We start from the raw sequence: 24,059 nt of genomic DNA on the forward strand, positions 1-24,059 counted from the left end.
TCGCGAAGAATATGTTAAATAATGATTTATCGATAATTTATCATGAATGAATCGTACGTTTACATTATACAATATAATAACAAATATAATTTACAATTTTAAAACACATAGTATTATATATATATATATATATATATATATATCCGCGTGTATATATACATGCAAACACACACGCGCGCGCACACGTAGATTGATATGTAAATGAAAGAACAATGCATGTAAATATAAATAAAATATATAATTTTTGCAATATATAATTAGCTAATTATAATATAATTTTATCAACTTCAATTTTGAAACATTCTAACGATAAAAAAAAGTTTTATTTTATTATATAACTTATATTTACTTTTTATAATATTATTAAATTAAAGTATAAAAAATAAAAATCTTGGGAAATTTATATGAATATTTTTATTAAATAATACAATGTATAAGCAAATCAATTATATTTTTTTTTCGATCTTTTTTGAATATGTAACTGTGTCGATATATATAAATAAAATAATCATTTTTTATCGATAGTAATACATGTATCCTTGAAATTTAAACATGGTTAACAAGTAATTATCGTTATTTAAATAATTTGAATTTTTAATTAATTTAATTTGTATCAAGTATTTATTTGATGTGAAAAAATATTATTTCAAAAATATTTTTTCGTGTTAAAACAGACGTTCATTCAAAATATATTATATTAATAATTATTTCTTTAAAAATAAATTTGTATCATTCAAAAATAAAGTAAAAAAAGTGAGAAAAATTATTTTTTTATGAATAAGTATTTATTTTTTTTTTTACAAAAAAATTTAAAAAATACAGATGTATTTAAATATATTCTTACTTTCACATTTTATTATCTTTTCTTATATATATAAATGCCTTATATAATACCAATGGGCGAAACAATGAGCGAAAATTAACATTAAAAAATAGAATTCTCAAATAATGTCAATCCGCATTTCATATATGTTAATTAAATAAAGAAATAGATACAATTAAAATGAGAAGCAATATTAATTGCATAGTATATATATGTGATACGTGATAATAAACATCGAACTATTATTTTTTATGTTTCGAAATAATTTTAACTAACTAACTAATTAATTAGACAGAAATACTTACATACATTTTCAAAACTCTTACATTTATTTAAAGAAAGGAACATGAGAGACTATTTCGCCAATCTGTGAATAAATTATTTCAGTCTGTACTCGACAATCTTTAATAGAATCTAAACGATTTTCATCTTCCACAAAGTTAAAATGAAAACTAGAATTTAATTTGATTAATTTTATTCGATTCATTACTTGATAAATCTATTATTCGATAAATATTATATAAATATGATTATGATAATTATTATATCAATATTTGGAAGATTTTTTTTAAAATAATAATGATCAATGATCAATGATGTTTAAAGTCGTATAAAGGGTACAATTTAGTTAATAATATACAACGTTTTGCTTATGGCTTTAAGAACCTTTTAGAACTTCTTCACTCGCCAAATTGATTCCAGAGATTTGAGGAAAAATTCTATTTCTATCCGTTAGACTTTGTGGACCGTTATTGGATCCATCTGCTAGAAATGCATTGTATTTTTTTTCTTGAATTTGTGTCATTATCAGTCCACTTCTATTCGAATGATGCCGCATTCGTGGATTCAAATAATACATTTTTTCGTTGCTGTAATTATAATTTTTATAATTTCATAATTAAAAAGTAAAAATTCCTATAAAAATTGTTGTAAAAATTGTTTTGATGATGATATAAAATGATATAAAAAATATTTTTATTTAAAATATACGATTTCTTAATCTTTATTTATTTATTATTATCATTATTATCAATCACCATCATCATCATCATCATCATCATCATACATTACGATCAAATTATTTTGATTTTTATTCAACTTTGTACAAATATAACAATATAAAATTTTTGTATTGTGATATATATTGTGAAAATATTGTGATATATGCTACAAGAATTTTTTATTTATTTAGAAATTTCTAATAATTTTTAACAAAATTTTCCTCTTTTCTTAATAATATTTTTTCGCGTTATTATTATTATTATTTAGTATTTAAGCAATGAACAATTTTAATAAAAATCATTTATGTTTCATATATGAAATGGTTATATATTGTCGAGAAAAATTTTTTATAATAATAACATAACATGATATCTTACTAAGATGGTGGCCTTGAACCCAATTTCACACCATGTGCCCAATCGTCTGCATTTTGCTCTACATAATTTCTTTTTTTCCATGCATTTCGCTGTTTATTTCGTCCATTTGACTTGTGTGATTCATTTAAATATTTTTTACCTTTTTTTCGGGATTTTTGATTTTGCAATGCACGAGAATTTGCCGTTTTTTTACGTCTTCTGACTATAATTTAAACAGAACATATTCGTGAAATTATATTCGTTATCGAAATGTAGAACGAACGAATCATCTTCTTTTACTTTTATAAATATATAGAAAACGTAATTATTTTATAATAATGCCAATCTTTTGAATGTATAATTTTTTTCGAAATTTTACCTATACGTCCAGCCAGTACCTCGCATACATAATGTTTTCGTTCGACGCAACTTTGTGGTCTCCACTTATACTTTAACATGGGATCGATCGTGATACAGTGCCAGGCGTATTGTTTCGATCGATTAAATTCAGGTAGACCAAAATTTTGAAAATGTACCTTTTCTCCAGTAATGCCCCATTCCCAAGCCATTTGTTGCCAATTATATATTCCACCGATCCATCTTTCTAATTTTGCTATGATATAATATTTTAATCATTTTAGATATTTTGAAATTTTTAAGTAATTAATTTTAATTTATTATTATGAAAATTTATAAATAATAATTTGTAAATATTATAATATTATATAATTATTATCAGAAATATGAAAGCGTAAATATATATATATAATTTTTGTATGAAATATATCGCAATTTTATATAATTTATCAAATATTTAAATTTTATTAAGAATAAATAGTAGATTTTTATTCATTTAAAAATATAATTATTAATTTTTTTAATCGTAAATATTCAAATTTTACTTACTAAATTGATCGTTCCACAAATATTTTCTTAACATTCGGTCCTTCCCATTTCTATCGAGAATAGCCAGAGTGGCATTTCTATCTTTGCAGTGAAAATAGGCTTCTCTCCAGGGTGCCATACCGCCGCTTAAATAATAACAATATCTCTTCAATCGGAAGAATCCTACGGGACACGCGTATCGCTTTATGCCATTATTTTGCCGACTAATTCTAGGCCGGCTCGCAGCTGTTTCATCAAAACTGATATTATGCGATTGTACTGCAAATATACCTGAAAAATAAAGGAAAATATTTTTTGTTTTTAGTTAAAATTACATCATATGTATATATATTGTAAGTAATCACATAAAATATCACAATTCGTATAATTTTCGTTCAATTTCATTCTCATTTTTTTCAATTTCTCTTTTTCTATCTTATCGTTAAATGCCGATATATTTATGAAAAATTTGACACATTGATAAATAAATTACATCTTAAATTGTATCGTATTAGATTTTAATAATATTCGTCTCTTTTCTCGTATTATTCGAACCAAGGAATTTTACTACCTACTCTCTAGAATTGCGATGGTATATTTCTCGTTCAAAGAAATTCTCGAGAGAAAGAATACAACAATCTTACCTACACACTCCACGTAAATTTCCCTCTCGGTGTACATCCACGTCGCATGCGACGAGTATTAAACAAATGCGTCGCATTTACGAGCGATTTTATCTCTCGGTAAAAATTGATGATCCATGTCGAGACATGGATACAAGGATGTAGCGTGATAGCAAATTCATTACATCACGCGTTTGCACAGTGCAGCAGGGTTAAGCATTCTTATAATTAGTTCAGTGTTACGGTCATTCTCCTCTCCGTGTAATAATTTCTTTCGTCTCTCACGGCTATCCTTTTAAAGAGATAATCGCAGGAAATCCAGTATAAAATGTCGGATGCAGCCTAGTTATTCGAGTTCCATGGTATTTCTTGTTCTTTAATACCATTAAAGGGTTACGCGATCGCAAATGCTCGCATGTAAATGAAAATTTCTCGATAAATTATTGTCGTTGCGAGAAACGATAAAGATGGATTGTGATGATGATAATAATAATAATAATAATAATAATAATAATAATAATAATAATAATAATAATAATAATAATAATAATAATAAATAATAATAATACGATAATATTCTTATCTTCTTAATTAAGATTATTCGTTCTTACAAATTTATTTCTCTAATTTTAGTTTCTACTTTCTAATCTTTGATCTTTTTTTTTGTTTCTCTTTAATTATGAAATGTTAAAAAGATCTTGATATATAATTGAAAAATACTGTAAATAGTTTAATACAGTATATATTTGAAAAATATGACTTACTCGTCGATAATTTAGACAGTAATATGTACTTACATACGTACTTAATTATCGTGTCGTTATGAATCGTTATAGCGAATGATAATAGTTAAAAAAAGAATCAATTGTCTCTGGTATTTATTAATAGTTACATTTTATCCATCTTAATAGAAATATACGAATTGTATATTGTATTTCATGCTACTATAGTAGTTAGGACGCGATTCAGTACATATTCGGCTACAATGGAAATTTATGAAGCTTATAATTAAGAAAATTTTTTATTTCAATCACGATTATTCTCTTAATTATTTCAATCACGATTAATTTGTTTAAAAAAAATAATTTAACGGATATGAGAAGAGTTTTCTTTTAGGAAATTTTAATTACTTAGCATATGGAACTTTGAGTAGTAAAATCTTGGCAAATCTTAGAGATAGAAATCGATGAAAAATTCATTAAAACGATAATTTGCGTTGAATAGTAATATCTTAATAAAAATTTTAACGAGATAATGATGACTGGTAATAGAAAGAAATAGTGATTATATTCCAACACTATAAATAAGTTGTAAAGTTTTCTAAAAGATTATGCAGTATCTATTTTTCAGTATGAAACACGAGTTAAATTTCTGCGTATGTCAAAGTATTCTTTTTAACCTAACCTCGCTTTATTTGATATGTTATCCGTTCCGCGAAACATGAATGATATCACTCGAAGAAATTATTTTATATTGTGCATACATAGCAATTGTCATGGGTTTAGAAATGATTGAATTGTTTTCATCAATTGATCGAATTGTTTTTACGAGTTGCAAAATTTCAACAATCCAATTAAATCTTCGTTCTTCTTAAAATTGAAATAAAATCTATTACGAATTACTTTTTATATATATAATTTCATTAAATTTATCCTTGATATATAGATATATTATATTTCTATTATTATAGAAGCCGCTTTATATATATACATTTTAACAGAAAAGAGAATATTCATACACGATAAGTTGTTTACATTCACTTCGAACGATGCATTATAATTTTTTTTAACTTGATTTTTTTCAAAAATAACGATTGATTAAACCAAATGTCCATCCTTGAAAATATATCCTAAGATTCATTTGCAAGAAAGCGAATTGTACGAAATGTTTCCATCGAACACGTTTCGTTTGCTTGTTTCTCTTCGTCTGGAAACTATAAATGATACGCGGCCATGGGAACGTCGAAACTTCATTTTTTCGCGTATTCATTCGCAACTATTTTAAATGTAATCTCATTAATATTTCTACATATCCAGAGCATATATTCAATGTAAATCTATCTTTTAACGGATATTGCGGACATATTATCCTTTCATTCATATTCAATTAATGATAAATATACATATAATCACTTGTTTGTATTAATTTGTAATCATAAATCGATAATTTCTGTGGTAGATAATTTTTAGATATATTCCAACTTTCCTATCATAAGCTTTCTTTTATCAGATTTTTTTTTTTAAACCATATTTTCCATGCCATTATTATTATTTTATTATTCGTTATTATCAAAGAATCAAATTTGTCAAAGTTCAAAATTTTTATATAAATAATAAAGTTAGATTATAAAAATATACTTTTCTATAAAAACAATTTTTCACGTTTTTATAGAATATTAGAATCGCATGATTGTATTTTTCGAAAAATTTAACAAATTGATAGTAAATTAAACAAATATTAATATATAGTTGATATGTGATAGTGTGCGCCGATAAATTAAAATGTCTTTATCTATTGTCAATATTCGTGTATCAATGTATAGATATGGTATAAAATTGCGTCGGTAGTAGCGGACTTTCAAAATCGGTTTATATTTCAACAATCGATAGATATTTGAAGATACGCACGATACAATAATGTAACTGATTACCGGTACATGATGAACTTTAATTATTATATCGTGCTAGTTTGGATATTGCCAATAATTAATATTTAAAAATAAATATTAGTATCCTATTATATTATATAAAAGTATCCTGTTACTTTTAGATCTTCTCTCTTCCATGCCTAATTGTCATGTGCGTTCAAGAATCATATCGATACATACGTGATACACGTGCCCACAATTTTTACTTTCAGCACAAGGTTAAATTTACATGTGCTCTGTGTAATTGTTTCGTATTGTATCGCTAATAGATTTTAGTAGACGATTTATTCATTTTGGACTATCAACAATTGTCTCGTGTGTGTATTTCTTTTTTGGCGAGGGTTTTTAGATTGACAAATATTTTGTTTAATCTCCGACTTAATTCCTTTCCGATAAATTTAGAAAATATAATAAATTAGTATGTATCCTATAATATAAAAACATTTTTGGTAAAAGTAATTTAAAGTAATTAGTTAGAATGAAATGTGTGCATGATAAGATTACAATTATATTATAATCTGTATTTTGTAATTTTGATATCGATGAACGTATATCGTATAATTTTGCGATATATTTGCCATCTGATTCAATACCATCGTATGCGGTTTTCTGCCTGTATAGATTCCTGTACTCTCGAACAAAAATAGATGCCCGATCTCTTCACTTTTGATTTCTAACTATTCTATAGTATACGTGATCTTATTTTTTTTTATTAATCTTATTTCATATTATGTAAATATAATAAGTAACGGAACGTTTTATTTCTTAAGTCTCTTCATTTCGGAAAAAATTAATAATTTTATTTGAAAGAAGGAAGAAAAAAAAAAATATAATTCAATTTTTTCTATTCAAATATAGGATTTATAAAATGCAATATTTCATTAATTTTTTTCCAAGATGAAATTAAAGGATATTTTTATCATAATTATGCGCATATATATGATAATGATAATGATAATGATAATGATTTTTTTTTTTATGTAAATTACGAATATGTAAATTTGTTTACTTTCGTGATAACTTTTTTACGATTGATAGAGAAAGATAAGTTATAATCATAAAGTTATAATTTATTTGTTATCTCAAATTTTTCGGTAAAAAGATAAAATGATCGAGTTGCGTTATGGGAATATTGCGTAATTTTTTATAATGACATGTTATAATTATGATTATTTTTTTCGCAATTTAATACACCGTACATATATATATGTTCATATATTTGCCTAGTATTTACATCGCGTTACTCTTAATGATTGATATATCGCACTGGAGACATGACATTTTATCATGGAGATTTCAACCGTTGGAAATATATTTGTTTTATTTTATTTTTTTTTCTTTTATACAAGGAAGTATATATGTATATAAATAGAAAAATACAGAAAATGAGAAAAAAGGATCAAATTGATACTCGTTTGTCACATTGAAACGATTTACTTTTTATTTCTATTTGTCAACAAACATTTTTTATTTAGATTCGAGTTATAAATGATCAGATTTCAATTACGAATAAAATTATTTAAGATGCTTTTAAATTTTGTTTCTTGAATATTTTTGAATTATATTATAGATTTGTATTATATTTTACACGATTTTTCTTTTGCTTTTTTTTATATAATAATTTTGTTATATCAAACAAAAGAATATTTTATTTTGCACAAATTTTTTTCAAATATTCGATCTTGACGAAATTTTCAGGATAAATATTTTAAACGAATATATTCAAATATGTATATATATATATCAAATATGTATATATATATCAAGCTGGATTTTCCCTAAAAGATTTAATCCATCGATTATTGATCATATATCTAGCAAATACGTGTAAAACATTTATTAGTCGATTTTTCGATGATCTTTCTATTCATCCATCCATCCATCAATTCATCAATTCATCCAAATTTCCTTTTACTCGATATTTAACGCGAATAAGAGAACAAATGTCGGATCGGTAAAATCACGCATTACCTGCGGCACAAAAAACGAGAAGCAAACACTTCCGCATGATTTTCACGTACTCTGTTATTGATTTATTCGCCAAATTCGTCGATGCACAAAAAAAATTTGTACGAATAAAATCGTCTTCATCCTCATTCACGAATCACACTTCGATTCATATACATCAATATTTTTCGCAATCTTATCTTGAAATTTGATCGAAATTTTCAGTAAAAAATTCATTAATCGATGAAATTTTTTAATGGTTATTTTTTTTCGTTGATGCGATTGTCGAAAGCACGATCGGACGGAAGTGGACGCGAACACGAACGATAAAGGTGCACGATGGAAGTTGGCGAGCGACTGAAGCCGCCACTTTCATTCCGCTCGATGTCAAGGTACGAGAGTATATGCGAGGCGAGCTTTCGATCCAGACTTCTCCCCTATATATACTTACTTGATCTCCATGTTCTTTATTTTTCAACCTTCTATAATATAATATAAAACTAACTGTAATATAAAATATAATCGATTACGAATAAATTTTCAAATTTCTTCTCCTTAAATTCTTCAACTTTTTCTAATTATGAGTAATCTTATTCAAATTTATTAAAATTATCGAATTATGAAATCCTAAAATTATACATATATAATTATCTATAATTATACGTATATAATTATCTATATATTTTCTTACACGTCTCATGTTAATCGTAAAAATTTCAATAATGGAAGAAATAATTATTTTCTACACAGTTTTAAATCTTTCGTATTATTCACTATACTATTCGTAATTTCACTTTACTATTAAAAACGATTAAACGATCGAATTATCATTTATATGATAATTTATCGTTTCATTAGCTATTTTATCGAATACGTAAAAATATTGTAGATAAGTTGAAAAATTATTTTCATTAGCTATTATTGTTATTCGTTTCTTCAAAAAAAATAGAAAAAGGATTATGCGATTATTTTTATTAGTTTCGGAAAACGGTCGTATAACAATTAAATAAAAAAGATAAAGTTTATTTCGAGAAACACATTTAAAATTAAATTAGTTACTTGAATGAAATGATTACGTAAATTATTACTATTAAAAGAATCATATAATTTACAATTACAAATATGAATTTTGATTTATTTCATTCAACGAATAATAACTAATTATCATATTGCAATTTATTTTCGTTTTTAACTTGATAAAATCGTACGTATCTGTTATCTGTTAAATCTATTCGATAATTTCAAAATCAATTTGTAAAAAAGATCGAATTAAAATTCCTTTTGTTGTTATCGCATTTATAATTCACATCGATAAAACTTTTCTCTTGTGATGCAATTTATCCCCCCTTCTCTCCCTCCCTCTCCCTCCCGCTCACTCCCTCCCCTTTCCCCTCCCCCTCCCCCTTTCTTTCTCTCCTCCCTCCCCTCTCCTCCCCTCTTCCAAAAATAAAATATGAAAGTTTAGATATTAATCGATTATTAATTATAAAATAAACAGTATAATAATAATTTGAAATAAAGGTCATGGTTTGTGCTAAGCGATAAGGCTAGAATAAATTATGGTGATAAGAGAATAATAATTTTATTAGCTATATATGCTTAAATTTTAACACGTATGCAATATATAATATATACATACATTTAAATCGTAAATGCACATGTACGCAATCTTTCGACAAAGAATATCAGAGAAAAAAATCTGTGATCTTTTCTCATGTTTTCTCCTTAATAGATTGCCAATGAATAGAACATATCGGCAGACGCACACCGTGAATTCGCATGGAACACAATGCGCAGAATGTTGACTTTCCCATAAACCGCTTTTTCGTGCCTCGCGGCTACTAACAACTGACCAAATATCATTATCTTTGTCGTGTTATTTTCTTCTCCTTAAACTTGATCAACACTCGATAATTGGCTAATGCTTTGCGCATTAATAAAAATTTGCATTAGTAAAAATAAATACATAATTTTTTCTTTCGTCAAGAACGAAACGGGAATATATCTATTTCGTTTTTTCAATTTTTTGTCGTAATTGTTTTTAAATTTTTACGAATATAAATAAAATAAAGGATAATTACGAGGTTTATCTATATTTCATCTTTGTTAAACTAAGGAATAAAATAAAAAAAAAAAAAACGAAAATAAAAAATAAACCGAGAAAGACAAAAATGAATTTAAATAAGTAATTGTGATTTTTAAACACAATAACAATTTCATCTTCGTGATTTTATAGTCTTAGAAACGTTATATTTACTTCTTTTTTTTTTTTATCGTTTTTCATCATTATACAGAGTACAGTTATAATAAACGATATTTGAAATATAAGTCACTTAAATCGGTCGAGATGGAACACATTTAGCTTTTCGTTATATTTTTTCATTATTCTCAATTAATTGACTTCTATTGAAATTAAATGGATCATTAAATACGATATTTTATCTATTCGATAAATATTTTCAAGCATTATGTTTTATCAAAATTTGATACATTTTAAATATCGTTATTACGATATTTTAAAATTTTGAAATAAATGTTTTACCGCAAATATATTATTATTAATTTTTTACTTCATATATGCCTACGGTCAACTATTCAATTTTCAGTGAACTGAAATTTTCATGATTGTTCAATGGATTTAAAATTTCCATAATATAAATTACAATCGATGCTTTATTACTTATTATAAATATATTAAAATATAATAATTATAAATAAATGTTTGATCAAATCATAGATTAAATTTAATTCGTAAAAGTCAAACTCGAAACAAAAAAAAATTCTCTTGCTCGAAATATTCCATTTTTTCTTCTCTTTGTTAAAAAAAAAGCACTACTTTGCGTAATTTTTATTCTGTTTTTAACTCGTTTAAAATATTTCAATTTCTCGAACATTCTTAACATTATTTGTCAAAACGTGTGTGCCTTTTTCATAGTTATTAATCATCGTTTGCATTCTTCAATTTCAAAGCGAAACTTATTTACTTCAAACTTATTTACTTCATCGTTTTTCATTTCTAATTCTGGAAACGTATTAAGGTTAATTCGCCATACGCTTATCTGATATATTTTTATTACATCATTTTCCATCTTTGTTGCTATTTTAATTTGATTTCGTTTTGTTTTACTCCGTTTTTTTTCCGTTTTTTCCGCATCGATGCATCTATCACATCCTCGATTCGTTTTATCATAAATTTGTCTTTTACAAGTGTTAATCTTTTCTTAATTATCGGAATTATAATATCAAATGTGAGATATTTGTTTCCCTTTTAGTGATTCATTGCTCTCTCTCTCTTTCTCTCTCTCGAATATCAACTTATAATCTTTATGTCTCGTCTCTTCATTTGATAACGATAGATGAAATACGAAAAAATTGTTGATTCGTATTTCATTGTCTGACTTTTCTTATATATTGTACTTCGAACTATGAATAATATAATAAATATAATTAAATATAAATAAAAAAATTAAATATAAATAATGCAGTGAATATAATATTGATTTTATTTATCAGTACGCTATTTTTCAAAGGTGCGTAGACTACGTATTCGAATAATGAGAAAGAAAGTAAAATAACTCTGTCTTTAGCTCGTAGTATGATAATATATACTTTATAATATATACAAATAAAAAAATTTAATCGTTGTAAGTAAAAAAAAACAATGCAAAAATGCAAAAATTAAGAGAATGAAAGAGAAATGTAAAGAGAAATGTAAAAATTTGAATAATTTTTTATTGGGTAAAATATATTTGAAAAAAAATATTTATATACGTGTAACGTAGTGTTTTTCTGCTTAAAAAACTTTCTTCTAGAAAATGATTTGAAAGCGAAACGATAAATTAAATTTTTATCTTTCCTTTTCCTTTAAAAAGAAAGGAAAAGAAGAATTACTATATACGTATATATTATATACATATATACATATGCTTCAAATAACGAAGAAATAACAATTTTCGAAAAACTTATTGGACATTTTACACTTTCCTGCGATATATTATACACATATAGGAAATAATTGGATATAATAAGAAAGGATCTTCTAAGATACAATGAAATTTTCATATCGAATAATTTTGTGCCAAATATTGATGACCAATATGACCAAATTGAAAGAAAAATTCGTTAAGAGATAAAATTCGACGAGAAATTATCCTTTGAAAAAATATAATCACGAAATAACTCGTTAACAGTTAACGAAGAAATTATTCTCGAAATTCTTGGAATAAGTTATTCGAAAGCATTTCTTCAAGCATGGAAAAGTAACGGCATCCAAAGATTCCGTTCCAGATTCCGCTGATATCAATCGCACATCGAACATATATGTCTGTTAAACATCTGTTCAATTGGCACGCGGCCATTTCGTCAATCTTTTTGATTTATTATAAAATTTATTTGTTGTTTATTAAATTTATTTAATTGTTAGAAAACAAGTCACGTTTCCTCAAATTTCCTAATCGCATAGAAATCATCTTACTTTCACATGTATACGTATACGATGCTTTCGTTTTCCGTCGAAAGTAAATTTTCACTGGCATTGAAAATAATACCGGTATAATTTTATTACCATTTATTTTGGAAAAACTTAAAATTTGTCAATATTTATGATATTTATATTATATTTTTCTTTAATTCTTATATCACATTATTATCGAATATTTATTTCAAGTTAAACGTACGATTTAAAAATCTGTCACAATGAAGAAAATTATCAACTAAATGTTATCAATTAAATATTTGTATCCGTAAACTATGCACGATGATTTAAATATGGATTCATTCATAAAAAATACTAAGTAAGTATTTACGTATCAACATATAAACGTAAATTTAATAAATATCTTTGATGGGATAATATGGATCTGATCGGAACATGACAAATTAATCTCTATTAATTTGTTTTAGGATTTTTTCTTCATAAATATGTTTTAAAAAATTGCGATATTTTAATCAAATTTATAATAATTAATATTACATAGGATTGATCGAAAAAATAATTATTTTTATTTATTGAACGTGCAAAATCCTGTCATCGAAGCAAAATTAAAAACATTTATTTTATTATTCTTAATGGATAGGGAGCGAGGGGAATTTTTAAGAAACATGTCAAAGCGGCCTCTATATATGGCCAAGAAAATATTGAAGAGTTCGAGTTTCAAAGGATGTTTCGGACGGCGCATCGTTTCTTCGAAAATCTTCGAAAATCGTTGCGTGTTCGACTATTTCACTCGACGGTTTTATTTTATAAAATGTGAAATTCTCAGGTTTTTTCTTTTTCAAAGAATTCTCGCTCCATCCACATGATGAATGCAATGATGAGATGTAACATAATTTTGTTATAATTGGATTAATATAATTATTGGATTTTGTAGCGTTTAAATACACTATTTGAGAAAGAATTTATTCATTATAATTCAAATCTCGAGAATATATGAATCGTATCCATGGATAGGTACCAATTTTTAACTTTTATCTTTGAAAAAATGAAAAAGAAAAAATGAAATTTTTTTGAGAGGAGAATTCATATTATTATTATATTATTACAATTATGATACAAAATTGATTACAATCTCATTTAAAATTTTAATCTTTGAAAATATCTTCCTTTTTATTCAAATTTTCCTAAATTTAGTTAGTTATTTTCTCAGAAAGAAATTTTGCAAAATGTTCCCGATGATATTGGCCAAACGAAGTTATCTCGTATTTAACCGTGAATAAATTTACGAATAAGTACTTTCCTGGATGACTCAGACAACATGCGAAGAATATACAAGTTTTCTCTGTTGGATGCGGCTCTGTTCGCCACCACGATTATTCAGATGTTGCGTTATACCGTCATCGCCTCTTTTTCCTTCACGTCGCGTTTAACCAGCCCAATGAGATCCGGCCGAGGTCGGCGATGAATTCAGGGCAGACCAAGAGTATCGCGCGATTTCATTCTCAGTACTGTTTCGTTGAAATTTTTGTCGTGCTTGTCTCTCTCTCTCTCTCTCTCTCTCTCTCTCTCTCTCTCTCTCTCTCTCTCTCTCTCTCTCTCTGTTTGTCTCTCTTCCCCTCTCCTCCCTCGTCCTCTTCTCCTTCTCCTTCTCCCGCTCCTTCTCCTTCTTCCTCTCCTTCTCCCCTCTCCTAGATCAGGTAAAGGAGACGAAATTTCTCGAAAATTTCTTTTGCCGCTTTTTTAAACCAAAAGATATCCTTCCGCGATCACTTTTTAATATCGCTCCCTTTTTGATCGTTCGATATATTGATTAAACAACATTGATAAATCTTTGAATTTTAACAGATTTTTTTTACAAGTATTTTTACCATACGTTATTTAGATCGTTGCACATGTGTACCAATTTATATTAATGGCAATCGTTTGGTTTCATCGTATTATCACTCATGCGTGATATTATTATATTATTTCATCTTACATTTTTAATTTGCTTTTTTAATTTGCTTTTTTAATTTTTAACTGCATTTTTAATTTGTTTATTTTATTTATTATTTGTTTGTTTATTTATTATGAGAATTATAAAATATATATACCATTTATTATTAGAATTTATAAAATTTTTATCCAAACGAGATAAATATCATTTGATATTTCATCGATAAATAAAAATTATATAAATGAAAAGAAAATGCACAAAATGCAAATGAAAATCTATTCATATGTTTCTATAACGTATGTTTTGGTTTTAAAATTGAGCAATAATTCATTTATATATGCGGGAAATATAATTGTATATGATAATGATAATTTCTATATTGTATATGTAATTGATAATTTCACAATTATCAAAAATTAATAATTAATAGTTACATATATTTATGTAATATTTACATTTCGAAAGTTTAATAAACGTAAACCATAAAACGGAATTAGCGTTTCGAATCTGTAACTTGTGGTTCCGTAACTCGATTTTGCTGTATATAATACAATACACCATTGTATCCCATCGGAAATTATTCTGTTTGCAATTTTACCGTCACATTGCAATTTTTTGATATATCTTTTTTCAATAATAAACGTATTTATTATTGAAATGATTTAGATTTCAGCAAATAATAATAATCTATAAAATAGAAAATTTTTTATTCAATGTTTTAGAATATTAAAATATTTGATTTGCATTTTGTTCGTAATGCATATTTATCACGCATATTTATCATTTCGAGGAAAACGATCCAGAGATTGGATTTCTCGATGAAGAAAAATATATCCATTCAGATATCCGATTGGGAGCTGGTCTCTGAATCGAGTTTCTTCTCTTTTTCTTTTTCAATGGCTCGCTTTACGTTTGTTCGTTCATCATCGATTAATCCTCGCGTCGTTTTCCTTTTCGACATGTTTTCCGTAACACCAGCGCATATCGCTAATCAATTATTAACCGATTAAAATTAAAAATTACTACATAAATGCTTTTTTTCATGTCTGGTCTGAGTTCAGGAAAATTTTCAATAAAAATATAGTATTTGAAAAATATTCAAGAGGGAAACGAATCAGGCTTGTTTCGCGCATTCGAATCGCGTTAATCAAGATATGCCTGGATACAAATCATTTCTCTTTAATTAATCGATTTATATACATAATTACTAATGGATATCTTATCACGGTTGCAATATCATACCGATATTAACCACGGATAGTATATAATGTAATCTAAATGAATCTAAATTTGCATTACGTCTTCTTTTTTCGATACCGATAGCTAACGAAAATACGTATTGAGATTATTGATATTCCTTTCGAAACGTTTGAAATAATATTATTATTAATTATCTTTATATTAATTAATTAATCCAGAAATAGTAATAATAATATTAATAAAAATAAATGTTTCTCGTTTATTCCTCTATGAATCGTTTGATTTCTCGTATCTGGATTTATAACGCAGACATCATCGCATCATACCATTTTCTTCGTAAAATTGGTCACTATTGAATACTAAGAATTATTGCGAGAAGTTTGTCCATCGTCGATACGAACTTTTCTTTCTGCCAATGCACTTAAACAGAATATCGATTGTACGTAAACGCGTCCGAATAAATTATTAAATGAAAGTTACAACATCGCGAAATTGTTGTTCATTAATATGTACGTTTCAAATGTATTAAATAGATAGACTATTAATAGACTATTTTTAATAATATTTTTAATAATCATTTTTAATAATCATTTTTAATAATCGTGCCGTATGGTAACCTCGGCGATATCTCTTCTTCTTCTTCTTCTTCTTCTGCGACACAACGCGATGCGACATAATTTTTCAATACTTTAGTATTTTGAAAAATTACTCAGTCAAAAGACAAATTAAAATTATACATATTTGTATGCACACGTACTATCGTTTAGCAAGAATTTATATTGCTTCATTACATGCTATGCAGATTTGAAAATCCTTCGCAGCATTATGTTTGGAATAATCCGTAAGCTTACATGATTTTTCTATTTTCTTTCGTATACGAATTGAGAAACTAGCTAGCTACACCGTTATTTCCCTTGCACCGTTACATCGTATCTCTCTTTCCCGTTTCTTCTTTCTTTTTTTATTCTTTTTACCAACTATGGATTCTCTTTGTCTTTTCGATCCACATCGAAACATAGTACATCGGCTCGGTTTAGACATGTTATTTATGGATATGGTCGTAGTATTTTTAAGAAGAGACTCGTTCCATTCCATTGTTGGATATATGAGGTTATTTTATCGTGTTTCAGAGTTTCGAAGTTTCGTTTATTCTAATCATATTATTATTTATTATTATTTAGATTGCATTAACATAATGAATAATAAGCGAAAAAAAAATCTGAAACTTTGTTATGAAAATTAATCGTAAACATCCAACAAAATTTCAAAACTTTCTCCAAGATACAAATATTTATTTCGCGAAATATCACAGATCTGTCGTTTATTTTTTTATCGAATAGTAATCGGCAATTTTAAGAATCGTAAATCTGTAACAGAAGCGTTATAAATGTTTTCGTATTATTTTTTCCACAGAAAAACGGAATCGTGTGTATAGAACCACACAAACATATATAGAATTTCTGATGAAAAGTAGAACTTCAAAGAATATGATGTTCGAGATATCGATTTGATGACGGATACTAAAATTTTGGAAATAGCATAGGCATGCAATTCTGATTGACGTAAAATTCGAACGCTTCATCATTTCAATCTAAAATAACCAATGCCCATTCAAATTTCTTTTTTTTTTTTTTCGTTTCATGTTCCTTTTGTGAGTTTATGTGGAAAAATTGAAATTACAAAACAAAACGAAATTACAAAGCAAAAACAAAAGAATGAAAAAATTTGCATCGAATAATATTATTATAATAAAACGAAAGAATAAATATTAATAAATAAAATATTATATTATTTTCGAATCAAATTCGAACAAATTTTTTTCATTTAAATGATAATTAATCAAATAGTACAGAAAAAAATAATATTAATAATTTATAATCTTTTCTCGTTTTTTCTTTCTTCGTTTTTTCTTTCTTCTAGTTTTATATATATGAAAAGATTCTAATGTGACCTCGATATGTTCTTTGATGAGAATTAAATAATAACAATGTTCCTCAATAGCAGACAATGTTAACAGGCGAAGCGTATTGCTACTTCAAAATAAAAAATGCTTTTCTCATGATTTGCATACAATACAGGACAATTTAAGAAGCGAGCGTGGTAACGTTACAATTAATAACGAAGATTTATTTAAATTCAAAGGATATTCGATAAATTTTATCGATATCTAATTATTTTATCGAAATTTAACAGATCGATTTGATTATTAATCATTGACATAGATTTTAAATAAATTTTTAAACAAATTATTACAAAAAAAGAAATATAACGAAAGGAAAATAAATTCGAAATGATATTAAAATACATGATGATATATTATTCTTTTGTTGTATTTATTTGTATACTTTTATCATATTACACACATTTATTGGAAAAATGAAATAATTTAAAAATTACAATCTTAAAGGGAACGACAGTTTTAATCGGTGTAAGCATGCGTACGAATATTATATCAAAATGTCAAATTTAAGTTTGCAAATTCATTTAGAGAATATTCTATTAATAAAAAAATTGTTGAGAATTGTTTTTTCTATAGATGTATAGCGGTCCATATATATATATATATATATATATATATATATATATATATATTTCACTTTTATTATATTTTATCGTTTACAATATCAAAGTATATTATTAATTTTAACATTCTTCTATCAGGCTAATGAAAAACTTATAATTATTCGCTAAGATTATATAAATTATTTATTTACAAATTACTCATAATTGGAACGAATTCAAATCTTAAAAAAGAAATGTAAATGTATAAGTCTTCTGATCCATCAATTTGACATCAATTTCGATCACAGTATAATATTCATTATCAATCTCTTTATAAGAATATTCCTCATTTGGACGGTCAACTGTTGAAATCCTAAAAATAGAAGTATATTTAAGTAGATGATATTTCAACGTTCAAACTACGACACAAGCAATACGGGAATGAAGAAGGGTGCACATAAAAGGAGCATATTGGTGTCCCGTTGTGAGTATGGAACGATATACGCGTAAACGATATACAATTTGTGCTCGTTTAGGCGAGGTGAAAGCGAAATGTTCGAAGTGGGAAATGGAAACACAAATGTCTCCGTGAAAGGAACGAGGCAAGATCATCTTCGAAGCAAAAACACGTGCGTAGGTTCATTCAGCCAGACGAGCTCTCTCGATTTTTGCCTGTCGGCACTCGTATTATTCTTCGCTGTTGTTCGTCATCACGTGGGTGGAAATACGACGATAAAACGATGGGAAGTGGGTAGATGAGGGTGGGTTATTCTCCAACATTTTTTCTTTTTCTTCTTCTTTTTCATCATAATCTCTCGACTCGATCCTTTTCCTTCATGGCCGATCAACGGACAGAAAGAAGCTTCTGAATTTTCTATACTTCGATGAATCAATCTTATCTATTATTCTTGCTCTTTTGATTAGATTGATATGGCAAATTGAAAATTAAAAAAAAAAAAAAAAAAAGAAAAAATAGCTTCGCAATTTTTGTAAAATTTGCGATTTACGAAACGAATTTTTAACATATGTCGAATGCTTTTTATATGACTTTTATTCGACTTTTATTCGTGATTTCAAATTTAGAAATATCAGAAAAATTGATCAGATATTTTAAGATACTTGAAATTCTTTATTATATCTTAGTTTTTTGTAATTTATATTATGTTTATCGATATCGATTATAATTTATAATATTAGATAATATTTACATATATTTTTATATTATTTTTTATATTATCTTTATTTATTGAAATTTTTATCTTTTAAAATTCTCTTTTAATCCTTTGTTCATATCCTTCGTTCAAGCGATATTAAATTTCATAATATTATTGTCATTTTAATCACCTCGTCAATGATTATCATTAACGAGCATGATTCGAAAATAAATTCCACGCATTGTTTCCAAAGTATCGAAGATCGTCTTTAAAAAATATTATCGTAGGTAATAATTCTTCAATTATGATGTTGTAGTAAAGACAATAATCATTTTTCTTTATTAACAACATTATCGTATCTTAAATATCTATACGTTTCGAATAATTATTTGTTGTAAATTTGTTTATATAAACTAGACAATAAATGATAATATATAATATAATCGATTATAAAATTAAAAGATCGTCGAAAATTAACATGGTTGAACTGCTCGTTGAAGAAATATTATTTTAACTCATTTTAAAATACCAATAATCTCTATTTATATTATTGAATTGGATTTTTTTCAAATTCCTCTTACATCGAAAAATACAGAGATTAATTAATAGATTAGATTTAGATTTAAAAAATATAAAAAGAAAGAAAATATGTATCATAGTGAATTTTAAACATTTTTATTAGACGAATAATGTGGAACAATATTTTTCCGTGTCATTGTTACCAGATATATTCCGCTATCGTTACATCATCGCTCAATTTGGCACGAGTAAATTTATCCATTTAATCGTTCATTCGAAATTACTCGTTTATCACGCCTACATATTTTTTTAAAAACAAAGAAAGAGAAATTCGATAATAAAACGAAAACGGATGAATAAAATAAAAATATTTTATTTAAAATTAAGATAATTTTATACGTTAATCGTATTTGACTCTGATTTTATATAAATTTATATAAAATTTTTTCCAAACAATTTTTACCAATCAACGATTCTCGTACGCCGCTTTAAAAGATATGAAATCACGGTTAAAAGTATTTTAATAGTTTAATCGAACATTGAAACTATTATATATAATAGTTTGAAAATAAATCTGGTAGAACTACCGATTCGATCCGTTCTGCTGCTGTATGAGCTGGAATTTTCTATTTTTAGTATTAATATCTATCCGATATTTTCGTATAACTCGAGTTATATATCTGTGATTATGTAACAATTCGTTTTCGTTTCATTGCAGAATAGGTATAATTTTTCTGATACGATCATATAAATATAATCGAACGATTATCCTTTTTTGTTATGCTTTTTATAAGAGAATAAAATGTATATTACGTGTGTATTAAAATATTTGATAATAGATATAATAACGATTTTCTTCACCTTTCGATGAAGGTACATTTGAAATTGTTTTACAATTTCGATCGCTGCATACATTTATCAATTATTTTCCTCGCAACTTTTCTGTCTGAAAAAAATGAAAAAACAAATAAATAAATAAATAAATAAACAAACAAACAATTGTCTCTTTTCACTTAAACGCAATATTTCTTATTCGTTAGAAAAGGATAAGAAACGTCAAATGGAAATGATGATAAACGAATCATATTTGCAATTTCTTTTTTAATATTTATTAATCTTTTTTAATTTTCATTTCAAAATATAATATTCAAAGAGAAAAAAATATTATTTTTCAAATTAAGAGATTTTATTTTTAAGTTTTTTTATTTGCTTTGCTTTTCATCAAGATTTGAAATTAAAAACATTTGAACGACTCGCAGACGATATCCACATATTCCCAAGGTATAAACTGTTAAACGATGATTGATAATATTTTACATTTTGCGCGTTAATTCATCGACGATATATTCCTTACTAAAACTGCTCGAATATTCATGATTATTATAGTGGAAATCTGAATTATAATGTTGAAAATTAATATCAATTTATTTGTGCATCAGAGGACGAATTAATTGTTGACATAAAATGATATAAATGATAATATTGAAATAGCTTTGCATTTATTTTTCTTTTATAATATTTAATTAGTATTCTTATTAAAAGAAACATTTTCATTCTCATATCTCTCGATGAATAATAAAATAATTTGAATAATAAAAAATCAAATGAAATAATTAATAATTGATAGAGTAAATATGATAGAATAGAAGATAAAAAAAAATAAGTAAAGTCAAAAAAAAAAAAATTGTATCATAAAATAATGTAGAATAGAAGGAATTTACAAGTTAGAATTTAGAATTTAGATAGAATAAATTGAGACATGTTTGTTATAAATATTTATAAATGGGAAATTGATAAATAAAAATTTAAATAAAATTTGAATAAATTTAGCCAATTAGTAATTTCCTAAGATACATAATTTTTTCTCTATTTAATTTTCTAAATAGAAACTTGTAGTCATTTATGTTATTAACTACGCCTTCCTCGCGATGTATTTCTTGCGTTTAATTAACCTTTACGATTTTTTTTTTCATTTTTTTACTTTTTTTTTTATTCAGGTCGAATCGGTGGATTTGGCATTAAAGATCTTGGATAAATCGCAAATCAGGGGTAAAACGTTGTCTGTTCAGAGGGCAAAGTTTCAAATGAAAGGAGACGCGTACGACCCAGCCTTGAAACCGAAACGGAAAAAAAAGGATAAGGAACGACAGAAAAAGTTGCAAGAAAAGTAAGTCGCATATAGTAGATATTTCATTTTTAGAATTTCTTTCTTTTTCTTACTTATCGTTAAATGGATAGATAATCGTAATTGTAAGATCAAGATAAGCCTGTATCTAACTAAATTACTTCATTTTTTTTATTTTATTATTCTTTTCTTTTCGATGGAAAGTAAGAATGCAAAAAATGTAAATTTTACCTCTATCTTTAATATCTTATAATCAAACTATCTCAATTGAAATATAAATATACATATATTATCTACATATAATATACATGTATTATCTATTCGGTTAAATTTAAATTCTAAATTCTTGAAAAAACAAATTAATTTTGTAGATTTCTATTTATGTTTTATCAGAAAAAATGCAAATTTAAGATTATTTTAAAAATACAGTGTATTAAAATAATCGTTTGCTCGAAATACATATATTATATTTTTAATTTTAATTTCAATTTAAAGAAATATTAAATATATTTAAATATATCCAATGATTTAAAATATATCACAATTGTATTTTATTTTATCAGAATTTTATTATAATTCTTTATAATTCTTCGTTATTCAAAACTTTGAACAATTATGTGTATCTTATCACGTATAAATTCACAGTGATTTCACAATTATTAAGCGCAGAAAGAAATATCTATTCGGTCTTTTTAATATCCTGAAAAAATAACGATATTGAGTTCGTTCCAAATAATTCCATATTAAAATCGCATCTTATCCTGTTGGCAGTTATTTCAGAATCCATATCGTACAACACACGTGTTATCTCTCAGTCTTCTAGGAATCAATATATGTTTCGTCTTTATACTAGTTAGTCTTTAGTTACGGTATATTATTCATATATTATCTTTTCCTCGTCAAGAATCGATTTACATTAAGTACAAAAACTCAAACCTCGTGTGCAATTCATTTTTCTTTTACAAATCAGAATGGTAGAAAAAAATTGATAAATATTTCGGAAATTATATCAAATTTGAATATGGTATGCTGTTCATCCTCAAAATTGCACCGTTCGATCATAAGTGACTACAAGTTATTTCGATGAAGGCATAAACTTACAATTCTATAAAATTAATCGAGAAATAATTTCGTTCTAAGGAACATTAATTAAAATTATTATAACTTTTCCATAATTTCAAAAATCATTATAATTCCAAGATCTCAATTTGCGTAATATATATATATATTACATGAAATATTATAAATAACAAACACAAAGCTTTAATAACAAAAAGTTCCATAAACGTTCATAAAAATATTCCAATACTTATAGTTAATAATTTTAGTTTCTCTAAAATTTTTGAGTTTTATTATTAATTTCTGGTATTATTAATTCTTAATATTAAAATCAAAATAACAATTCTAAATTTTAAATTTCTAAAAACTTTTAAATAATATATATTTTCTTTTTTGATCGTTTCAGCAAAAAAAAAGTTGAAAATTTTTCCGTACATATATATTTATACATATATATTTGTATATAAATAATATAGAAAGTATAGTATATACCATATATAGAAAGAATAGTATAGTATAAAAACATAGAAAGTTATAAAATGTATTCGAAACGAACGAATAAAATCATTTCCGTTCATCTTCGTACTCGAGATCGTATGAAATCGAACGATCGGCAGAGGTCATGATGAATTTGATCACGTTCCATAAACCGGATATCAGAGAGGCTCGAATCAAGTTGCTCGAGATAATAGGGCCAGACTGTTTGGCGTTGGTGAATTCCGGTAAAAGCAGCTGCGCGACTCGATTACTCACGCCTCACGATGTTAATATATCGCTCTTGCATTCAGATCTCCGTACTTTCTTACACATGTCCATTCAGTGAGTAAAAAGAAACGATTTCTTCCC

The 24,059-nt window shown here is 25.8% G+C and overlaps 2 protein-coding genes across 5 annotated transcripts in view; one reads left to right on the plus strand and one right to left on the minus strand.

Moving 5' to 3' along the window:
- Positions 1 to 24,059, plus strand: part of LOC107996149 (HIV Tat-specific factor 1 homolog) — a 33,107-nt gene that overhangs the window by 2,369 nt on the left and 6,679 nt on the right. For both annotated transcript variants that reach the window (XM_017054064.3, XM_062083164.1), the window contains exon 4: positions 22,027 to 22,196. In XM_017054064.3, the coding sequence (XP_016909553.1) occupies positions 22,027 to 22,196 (170 nt within the window). The remainder of the gene's footprint in view (positions 1 to 22,026; positions 22,197 to 24,059) is intronic.
- LOC107996151 (uncharacterized) lies at positions 767 to 8,716 on the minus strand. Of its 3 annotated transcripts, none has more exons than XM_017054067.3 (5): positions 8,308 to 8,716; positions 3,088 to 3,357; positions 2,561 to 2,794; positions 2,203 to 2,404; positions 767 to 1,692 (listed from the first exon to the last, which is right to left on the minus strand). In XM_017054067.3, the coding sequence occupies exons 1-5, from the start codon at positions 8,342 to 8,344 to the stop codon at positions 1,482 to 1,484; spliced, it is 954 nt and encodes a 317-aa protein (XP_016909556.1). In that variant the 5' UTR covers positions 8,345 to 8,716; the 3' UTR covers positions 767 to 1,481. The 3 variants fall into 3 exon arrangements, with proteins under 3 accessions (XP_016909556.1, XP_061939150.1, XP_061939149.1); XM_062083166.1 differs by lacking the exon at positions 8,308 to 8,716 and adding an exon at positions 3,711 to 4,063; XM_062083165.1 differs by lacking the exon at positions 8,308 to 8,716 and adding an exon at positions 3,642 to 4,063.

This window comes from Apis cerana, linkage group LG12 (genome assembly GCF_029169275.1).
Source record: "Apis cerana isolate GH-2021 linkage group LG12, AcerK_1.0, whole genome shotgun sequence".
Classification (NCBI taxonomy): Eukaryota; Metazoa; Arthropoda; class Insecta; order Hymenoptera; family Apidae; genus Apis; species Apis cerana.